The sequence below is a fragment of the Humulus lupulus genome, chromosome X, assembly GCF_963169125.1.
Source record: "Humulus lupulus chromosome X, drHumLupu1.1, whole genome shotgun sequence".
Classification (NCBI taxonomy): domain Eukaryota; kingdom Viridiplantae; phylum Streptophyta; class Magnoliopsida; order Rosales; family Cannabaceae; genus Humulus; species Humulus lupulus.
Genome location: NC_084802.1, coordinates 216586000 through 216596716, shown reverse-complemented (window position 1 = coordinate 216596716; position 10717 = coordinate 216586000). Strand labels below are relative to the sequence as shown.

General features: G+C 30.4%; 1 protein-coding gene and 1 long non-coding RNA gene across 2 annotated transcripts; both read left to right on the top strand.

Moving 5' to 3' along the window:
- Nucleotides 1-2909: 2909 nt before the first annotated feature.
- Nucleotides 2910-5881, top strand: LOC133803848 (uncharacterized). Its single transcript, XM_062241987.1, has 8 exons — nt 2910-3062; nt 3592-3676; nt 3767-3835; nt 3929-4041; nt 4373-4484; nt 4555-4698; nt 5140-5314; nt 5537-5881. Exons 1-8 carry the CDS (start codon nt 3011-3013, stop codon nt 5660-5662), a joined length of 876 nt encoding a protein of 291 aa, XP_062097971.1. The 5' UTR covers nt 2910-3010; the 3' UTR covers nt 5663-5881.
- Nucleotides 5882-7597: 1716 nt separating this feature from the next.
- On the top strand, nt 7598-8759 carry LOC133804764 (uncharacterized). Its single transcript, XR_009878608.1, has 2 exons — nt 7598-7975; nt 8467-8759. It is a non-coding gene; the product is annotated as an uncharacterized LOC133804764 (long non-coding RNA).
- Nucleotides 8760-10717: the final 1958 nt, after the last annotated feature.

Genomic DNA, 10717 nt, shown 5'->3' with positions numbered 1-10717 from the left:
CTCCCCTACTTAAAAGAATTTCGTCCTCGAAATTTACTTACCAAACAATTCCGGATACTGTGCTCAGATGTCTCCCTCCAACTCCCACGTTGCCTCCCGTTCTGTACTATTACTCCATAAAACCTTGACTATCGGAATACTCTTAGACTGTAATTCCTTCATCCCCCTCTCTAGGATGCTAATTGGTCGTTCCTCGTAACTCAAGTCTTTCTGAAGTGCTAATGTATCATACTTGAGAACGTGGGATGGGTCTGACACATATCTACGTAGCATCAAGATGTGAAACACATTGTGGCTATCTGCTAGAGCTAGCGGCAGGGCTAATCTATATGCTACTGGTCCCACCTTGTCCAAATCTCAAAAGGACCTATAAACCGGGGACTAAGTTTGCCTTTCTTCCCAAACCGCTTCACTCCTTTCATTGGAGATATTCTTAAGAAGACTTGATCTCCGACTTTGAATTCAACATCTCTTCGCTTGGCACTCACATAACTCTTTTGTCGACTCTGATTAGCGAGCATACACTTTCTAATCAACTCCACTACATCTTGAGCCTCTCTAACAGCTTTGGGTCCAAGAAGTTGTCTTTCTCCTACCTCATTCCAATGTAATGGCAATCGACAGTTCTTCCATAAAGTAACTCATAGGGTGTCATATCGATAGTTGAATGGTAGCTATTATTATAGGAGAACTCTATAAGTGGCAAATACTTACTCCACGATCCTCCGAAATCTAGTACACAAGCGTGCAAATTAATTTGATAAATGATTTAAATAATTAATCAATAGAAATAATATGGGCCTTGATTTTAAGTCCAACGGGCTTATAATTAAAAGGGAAATTTCACAGGCCTATGGCCCATGATAATTTCGACCTAGGGTTAATAATTGACTATTATTTTATTGATTTTTTTTAATTAAATAAGTAACCTAATTGAGCCTATAAAAGGAATGCTAAGTGAGAGTTGAAAACAAATGTTTTTGAGAAGACAGAAAGACTGTCTGACTAAAAATCAGAAGATCTATTTTTGATGCTCTAGGTTTTAGATTCTCTCTACATCATAAGTCATTTTCTAACCCTCAATATTCTCTTCTATTCTTCTTCTTATTGTATCTATCTCATGTGTTGATAATTGCCCACTCCAGTCTAGGTGTTTCTAAGGATACTTTGGAAGGCTGTGAAGAAAATTGAAGAACGGTTCAGTTTCTTAGTGATACCCTGCGACAGAAAGGATACAGGGTTAGAGAAACTGAAGGAAGAACTCAATCATTTTGCTGCACAATAATGTAAGTGCTCTTATAATTATCTCTGTATGAATTCAATTTTAGAAACATGTTCTAGGTTTTCTTATATTAATATGTTTAATATACGATTTACATGAAAATAAACAAGATATTGAATAAGTTTTCCCAACACAAAGTTCATCATAAATACTACTGACTAAAGTAGACATATGTCATCTTTTTAGAACCGAACCACTATAAACTTGTGTCTCTTACATTTATTACAACATTTATTTCTCTTTCTTTAGTTCGTTATTCTCAGTAAAGATTCCAGTTAGAATTTTACACACAAAACAAGTCTTCATTTATTACTCTGTGTAAGTTGACGAAAAAGCTAGTCAACACTATTATTTTTCTCACTTTTGCACCATCCAACACACCCTAGGACACTCAATAAACGAGTGAGAGAAGAGATATGAGAAGGGTCGGGAGAGCGAGAGATGCAGAAGGATGAAATAGGCAACACCGAAGCTAAATGTTGTGGGGAAACCCACATGAGCAAAGCCTATTCACGAAGTTGCTACCTAGCCAACTTCAAGCTTGCCCAGATGCACGCCTAGCACCTCAACCAATTTTTCGTCATTCAATTTTATTTTTTTTAATTGAGATGGATTTTTAGTTTATTGTTTTTTTAATATTTAAAATTTTGTTTAATTTAAAATATGGGAGCATGATTTAGTAGTGGTAATAGTTTAGGGATGCAAAAATCATATTTATTCTTTAAATTATAAATGAGGCATTGACGTGGCAATGCTATATTGGCGCCTAAACTGTCACATCATTATTTCGTTAGAAAAATTGAACAGAAGTTCCATAACATGAATAGTTTAGGAGAAATTTTTAATTGGGTGAAAAATTCAAAGGTACGATTTGCATTAGTAATGGTTTTGGTGAAAAAAAAACCTAATAAGCCATTATAAAAATATATAAATGGGTAAATACGCAATAGGTACTCTGTGTTTTATCGAAATATAAATTTGGTACCCTCTATTTCTGATAATTATCAATCGATCCCCTCTATTTGTAAAAATTACATAGTTTGGTACCCTCCGTGTGTTTAAATTTTATTATTCCTAAATTATCTATCATTTTAGTGATTTATTTGATTTTCAATTATTTTATTATTTTTAAATGATTTAAATATATTTTCAGAATTCATAAAATGAAATAAATGTTTAATTAAAACTTTAAAATAATTTTAATGAACAATTTAAAAAAAAAATTTAATTAATTAAAAAATAAACTTAAATTTTTTTAAAACTAATTAAAATTTTATTAATTAACTTTATATAAACATAAATTTTAATTAAATTATTGAAAAAAAACTCATATTTCACCTAATCTTACCTACATTTTTTTATTTCAAAGTTGGATTGATTTTTTAATTAAATTCAAATTTAGGTTTATTTAAAGTTATTTAATAAGATTTTAATTAATTTTTAATTTAATTTTATTAATTAATTAAATTTAATTAAAATTATTTTAAAGTTTTAATTAAACATTTATTTTATTTTATGAATTGTATTTAAATCATTAAAAAATAATAAAATAATTAAAAATCAAATAAATTATTAAAATAGGGGATAATTTAGAAATATTAAAAATTTAAATGAATAGATAGTAACAAAGTTTTTGCAAACGAAAATATCCATTAGCATCTTATTTCTCAGACCTTTGCATTTCAATCTTAGGGTTTCTCTCTTTTCTTCTAATCCCAAATTCCTTCCATGGAGATCGTAAGAAGGCCATCGCATGCTGGTTCTTGGTACACCGATAATCGTAAGTCTCTCTCTCTCTCATGATATTTTTGCTCCATCTATTTGATTGTATGAAAAATCCAAAAGAATATATGTTTATCTGAGCGAGTGAGCTAAAAACAAGTTGATGAACTGGGTTATGATATTGAGGTGAGGACTTAAAATGGCATATAAAGTTGAATTATGATGGAAGGTAACCAGAACGAGGAAGAAGAGTAAACTGGAGCCATTTTACTTTTTCTTTTTCTAATGAAATTTTCTTTGTTTCGCTTATTACCAGCTACACCCAATACTTGACACAATCATCAATATCAAGTTTAATCTTAACTAGTAGTTTATATATTTATGCTTGCATAATGCATTTATCAACACTTAACACTCAGTTGTGAAGCTATTTTATTATTTTGACTATATTTGGGCAGTGGTTAGTGGTTCCCAACACCACCATCCCTTCATGCAAAATTTGGCATTTGGGTAGTCAAGACTATATGTGCATTTAAATCTTTGGTACTGCGAAAGGTCGACCATAATTTTTACTTCCCAATTGACAGCAAAAAAGTTAGCGGAAGAACTTGAAGGTTGGCTGAGAGAATCTGGACTAGCTAAATCTCCTGAAGTACGGGGTGTTATTGCTCCGTAAGTTATTCTTGCATTGTGTTCCTGTTTATTTAATACATAAGCGTCACAAGGTTTAGTGCTTATTTTTTGGGGATGGTGAGCTCTTAGGCATGCTGGCTATTCCTATTCTGGCCGTGCTGCTGCCTATGCATTTGGAAATATTGATCCGACGAGCATGTGAGTTATTCTATTATTTGTTATTCTTTCTCTTCAAATTGGTAAAGATCAGTCTTAATTTTCTAACTAATTTCTGATAAACGAATAATTCAGTACCCGGGTGTTCCTTCTTGGTCCATCTCATCACTATTACACCCCAAAATGTGCTCTATCAATGGCTTCAGTTTACAAGACGCCCATTGGGGACCTGCCTGTTGATTTGGAAGGTATCTTTATTCTTCTCTTTAGTGTATTAGAAAATTTAGAAAAGACACGGGCACGGCCATGGCTGCACAGTGTAGTTAGACCTTTTTGTTGGTTATACTTATATTATTAATCATGCATTCCTTTGCTCTTGTTTTTGTATAGCTTGATGTTCTCAATCCACATATGCATCGATAACTATGAATACATGAATTTAGTTGTGTCATATTTTCATTTTGGAACCTGATTAGCTTCGGAAAACAGATTTTATTTTGTGCTCATTTTTCCCGACTATCAATAATTTTTTCACTATGGTGTCTATCTCAATCTGACGTTTCTTTTTCTTGCTATCAGTTATTGAGGAGTTAAAGGCTACTGGAAAATTTGAACAAATGAATATTCGTGTTGATGAGGCTGAACATAGCATGGAAATGCATTTGCCTTATCTTGCCAAAGTTTTTGAGGGGTACTTTTCCCATATGGTAAAGTTCTATTCTCCAAAAATTTATACCGTGGCTGACTTGATATTATTGCAGGCACCCTGTCAAAGTAGTACCAATTTTAGTAGGTGCTGTTAATGCAGAAAATGAAGCCATGTATGGACAGTTGCTTGCAAAATATGTGGATGATCCCCAAAATTTCTTTTCAGTATCTTCAGATTTCTGTCACTGGGGTTCTCGGTGAGTACTATTGTGAAATGTGTTGGTATTATAATTTATTTAAATATACTCTTAAGATGGCTGTTTCTGCTGTACTCTTGGATTTGCATGTACGTACATACTGGACCAGTACAAATCTACATCATATAGCTGTTTTTTCCTCTCATGAATTGCGAAAACTTGTATTGTCAGTTTGAATTGCTCATTACCAGTACCATTTATTGAGCTTAGTTTAGTTGAGATTGATAACCCCACCGCCGAACTATGTGCATAAAGCATAATATCGTTACTTTAATGATTTCAAACTTTATGGCCAGTTTTACTGTTAAAGGATCATCATCAAACTTTGCTAATTTTTCTTGTTGGAATTTTCTCTGACAAACATAATGAACCATTGGCATGTCTGATTGATATTATCTATCATTCAATCTTGTTTACATTGATTTGTTTAATTTATTCCAGATTTAGTTACACTCATTATGACAAGAAACATGGGCCTATATACAAATCCATTGAGGTTTTGGATAAGATGGGCATGGATATAATTGAAACAGGAGATCCAGATGCATTTAAAAATTATCTGTTGGAGTATGACAATACCATCTGTGGACGACATCCAATTAGTGTTTTTCTTCATGTAAGTTTTATAAGTTTGTTTCAAGTCATTCGCACAACAATGCAATAACCCTTTCATCTCCTATCTCTCGGTTCTTTTCTCGGCTGACAATACTATAGCTACTTGCCCAGGACCCTCAGCATGCTTAGTTTGCATATATTGTGTTGGAAGAATTGAGTTAATTTCTGAATAGTATATTCTGTGGTATGGTTTTTCTACTTAAATCATATTTCAAATCTTCAGATGCTGAGAGGTTGCTCAACAAAGATAAAGATAAATTTTCTCCGATATGAGCAGTCAAGTCAATGCAAGAGTATGAGAGACAGCAGCGTAAGTTATGCATCAGCAGCTGCAAAAGTAGTTCTTTGAAGATGTGACATTTCTTCACTGTGGGAACGTTCAATATTTCAATTGAATTAACTGACATTTAATGCGAAAATAAAAAAAAATGAATTCCCTGTTTGTAGATTGTTGGTGATAACGTGAATCATGCTGCTGTCTAATTTCTATATGGCTTGAAACAAATTGTTACTTTGTGCTTAAAAGTTTTTTCAAATGTGACACAAAACAATCCTTGAAAATTTTAAATCCATTTCATCCCTGAACTGAACCAAATTATAATATTTGGTAACAGCTTCAAGCTTTTGGCTAAATTTCTAGGCGAAGCACCTTCCAGTCAAATTTGAAGCTAAAAGCCCCCAAATAACAAAAAACTGAAGAAAACTTAGCATTGAAATTCAAAGATATAGTTGAGAAAATTGGAAGTTAACAAGTTGATGAATGGAAATTCAACTTTAGTTTGTATTGGTAAGAGTAGTGCTACGGACTCTTATAACTGTTAGTTTGTACCTCTAAATATTAGATTTAATTTTTTTTGGTGAATCTCTTGCATTGATTGTATTTTGCAATTTGCGAGTGTCCTAGCATTACTCATTAGTTAAAATTACTTCACTCAAGCATGCTTAGATAATCCTTGTATCACTTTATTTATTGCAATTAACATGAGATAGAAATACAATAAAACCTTCTTAAAGTGTTACTCTATATTTGAATATACAGGAGAATAATTTCCGTATAGTTATAAAAACTTTAGTCTTAATTTGAGATCAATTATAAATAGAAATTTCACATTGTAATAAGTTATAATATTTCTTGGTCCTGCCTTTAGAAAATATGCATTCTTATAATAATAATTGACTTAATATTTATATATATGCTATCTTTTACGTACTAAAATTTCATAATAAAATTAATTATCAATTTAAAATTTTAAAATAATATTTTATATTTCCAATATTATATAGATGTGTACATTATAGTCATATCTTTATATCATTTTCGTTTACTAATGTTTTACATCGAATTTGACATATTTTATCAATTATTATTTAGATTTAGATTTAAATATGTATATTTCTAACATTTTATAGATATAATTTTATTAAGTTATAACTTCTTCATAATAGTAAAATATGTTGGTTCCAACAATATTACTATAGAGAGGTTTTACTGTATTTCAAAAAGTTGGACAATAAAAATTTAATATCATAAAAAGTGACATCCGATTCATTTCAATAAAGCCGGCTAGCCCGTCATCCACGTAAGGCTTAGTTGAGAGATGGGAAGTTAACAAGGTGATGGATGGAAATTCAACTTTAGTTTGTATAGGTAAGAGTAGTGCTATGGACTCTTATAATTGTTAGTGTGTACCTCTAAGTATTAGGTTTAATCTTTTTTGGTGAATCTCTTGCATTGATTGTATTTTACAATTTGCGAGTGTCCTACCATTACTCATTAGTTAAAATTGGTCTTCACTAGTGCATGTGTTAGTTAATCCTTGTATCACTTTATTGTTATTGCAATTAACATGAGATAGAGACTTTCAAAAAGTTGGAATATCATAAAAAGTTACATCCAATTCATTTCAATAAAGCCGGCTAGCTCATCATCCACGTAGGGTTGTTGGATTGGTTGATTGTGAGGATGTTTGGCCTCGTGAGCAACAATGCTCAATGGATAGGGAGTTTAAACAAAAAGAGTTTAAGAGCACTCCCTAAAGGAGATGTAAAATAGAATATTCTTTAAATTGTAAAGAAAGTAAAAAAAAACTATCAGATATTCTATTATATATACGAGTAATTGGTGAAAATAACTTATTTTTTGGAGTCATTTTATACTTTAACCTATTTTTGATAATTTTTTGTAAAATGACTTTTGTCTAAAATTTTGACTACCTGTCTGAAAAAGCAATTTTGTAAAAAATTATTAAAATTAGGGCAAAGTGCAAAATGACTTCAAAAGACACCCTATATATATTTATTTCACATTTGCTACAAAGCTACATTTTATAAAGAGTAATTGGCTAAAATGAGCTATTTATATAGTGTGATTTGCTCTTGGCCTACTTTACATAGTTTTAGGTAAATTGTCTCTTTTATTAATGAAACTTTGTTATAAACATTTTCCCCTTAAAATAAAATAATACTAAAATAAAACAAACACCATAAAATTGTCATCTTTTTCTTCACTCCTCTCACCCACCCACCCACACCCATCCACAACCACCCACCCCCATTCCGCCGCCACCACCATCTTGCCACTGGCGACCACTGCCCATCACCGGCCACCACCCATGTCTCTCTACAAATATGGTCACCACCCACATTCTCAAATATTTAAAAGGTTAGTTTATATGAGTTTTTATTAAAAATGAGAATTTATATTATTTTTGTAGAATAAAAATGTAAAATGATTATTTTAGTAGATTGAAAGTATTAGTAAGGAACGAGGTTTATTTTTAGAGTTTTATGGAGCTTAAAGTTTGAAAATCTGGAAGAAAAAAAAAATTAATAGTGGTTTCAACCATTTTTCGGGAATAGAAAAACTCAGAATTTTCAATAGCTTGTCTAATTTTTCGACAGGGTTTCTGATATTTCAAACCAGTTGTCTAAATTTCAGACAAGTCGTCGTATATTTTCGACAACCTGTCTAAATTTTAAATATGTCATATATTTCAACTATTTGTCAAATTTTTAGACGAGTTGTCAAATTTTCAGATAGATTATCGAATTTCCAGATTTTCATGATTTTTGCGATTTTTATTTTTTGTGTATAATTTTTTAATCTAAGTAATACCAATAATTTATTTTTGTTTGTTTGTCATGTTTTTTCAGATGTCATAAAAAAATATTGTAATATTATGTGATGGATTGTGGAAAAGAAATGAAGACTCATGAAAATGGATTTCAAATGGCTCGCGATCAAGATCAAGTTTGGTACAAACTAACCTAACTTTTGAGAAGTTAGTTGAACATATATATGACATTATAGATATTGATCGCAACCTCTTCGATATAGAATTAACTTACATGATTTATTTATTTTGGACTTAAATGAATATGTAATATTTTGATAATTTTGTGTAATTTTAAATTTCATGCTTTAGATATGATTTTATGACGATAAATTCAGACTGGTTATACTTAATTCAGATAGGTAGAACAAATTTTAGACTGTATGTCGAAATATATAGAGAGGTGATCGAAAATTTCAGACAAGTGGTCGAATTCTCAGATAGGGTGTCGAGATATACACATTGATTGTTGATAAATTTATTTGAAAAATGTTAATTAGGATACAATAATAACGATATGAACCTTTATATAGCATTATTTGAGCTTTATTTTTTAGACATTTTTACACTTTTAGACAGGTTGTCAAAATATGTAGACATGTAGTTGAAACATTCAGACAAGTAGTCGAAATACTAAACGAAGATCAATTTAACAATATAAAGTTGATCTAATACTGTAAAAGATGCAATTAAATCATTTTAACAACTAGAAATTCTTCATTACGATCTAATTGGTCATCTTATTATTAAGGTTGAACTAGGTCATGTTGGCAACATTGATTTTTTCGAAAAAGATGACATGTGAAATTTACAACAATGATTGGGATCCTTAGTAAAACGGGGTGTACCAACTTGTTTATGGATCTGATGGCACAATTTGTAAAATTAACAGTAGTATTGAGCATTGCTAAGCGATTTATTTTGTTGTATGCTTGTAATTTCTATACTAAGATTATTTTCTTGGCTTAATAGACATTATTTTGAGCTGTGTTTCATGGCAATGAAATTTGAAATAAATATTTTGGAAAGCTAATTGAATTTTTTTTGTTAACATTTATGGACAGTTTCTTTGATTTTTCAAGAATTTCCACTACTTGTCTGGTAATTTGGATAACTTCTCTACTAATTTCGACAAGTTGTCTATCAATTTCAACTGACAGTTTGGAATTTCTAGTTTTCTATAAATTTTGATAGAATGTCTGAAATTTAAAATGACTGTCTATTAATTCCAACAAACTGTCAGAAATTTAGACCATCTGTCTACAAATTTTGACATGTTGTCTTTTAGTTTCGACAGACAGTCTAAAATTTAGATTGCATGTCTGGGAATTTCGACAAGTTGTCTAAAATTTCGACAAACTATCTGAAATATAGACTAATTGTCTATTAATTTCAATAGGTAGTCTAAAAGTTTGAAAATGTAAAAAAAAAAAGTTTTAATAACATTATATAATGATACATATCATAATTATTAGATCCTAATTAACATTTTTTAAAGTTAAACAAAACTTAGCTAATATTTATCAGGAATTGAGTGGTAGATATTCTAACCGGACTAGTATGATGATCAAGTAAAATATATCTTAGTTTATCTATCTCAACCTTAATAAGTTGCTAATAGGATGATCAATTGATCTAATTGTATCCATTGATGTATCAACTGATCTATTTTTTTTTGACAGCCTGCCTAAAATTTTGAAAATGTACATAAAAAAAAAAAAACTCCAATAACATTATATGATGGTGCATATCATAATTATTAGATCTTAACTAACCTTTTCGCGGTTAATTTTATCAGACTACTATGATAATTAATTAAAATTGATCTTAGTTTATCTATCTCAGCCTTAATAAGGTACTAACAAGATGATAAATTGATCTAATTGTAGCTATTCATAGTATTAGATCCTAATTAACACTTTCTAGTTGTTAATTACAACTATTCAATAACTAGTGTTGAATTTTGATTGCCTATCTATTAATTTCGACATGGTGTCTGAAATTTTGACAACCTGTCAATTAATTTCGACAAGTCTTATGAAATTAAGACAATCCATCTATTAATTTCGACAGCTTGTCTATTTTTTTTTTTGATAACGTGTAAATTTTTAAAAATTATAATTAAGCTCAAATAAAATTCTATAATTGTAGATATAGTTATTATTGAATTCCACCATTTGTCTAATAATTTGTCTGTATATTTTCACCACCTATCTATAATTTCTACAACTTGTTCTGAATTTTCCACTATGTACAAAATCATATCTAGAATACAAAGTAATCATAATATT

Coding starts and splice junctions, on each gene's coding strand:
- LOC133803848 (XM_062241987.1), top strand. CDS start 3,011: ATGGAGATCGTAAGAAGGCCATCGCATGCTGGTTCTTGGTACACCGAT. Junction 3,836..3,928: donor AATATTGATCCGACGAGCAT/GTGAGTTATTCT, acceptor CGAATAATTCAG/TACCCGGGTGTTCCTTCTTG. Junction 4,485..4,554: donor CTTGCCAAAGTTTTTGAGGG/GTACTTTTCCCA, acceptor ATATTATTGCAG/GCACCCTGTCAAAGTAGTAC.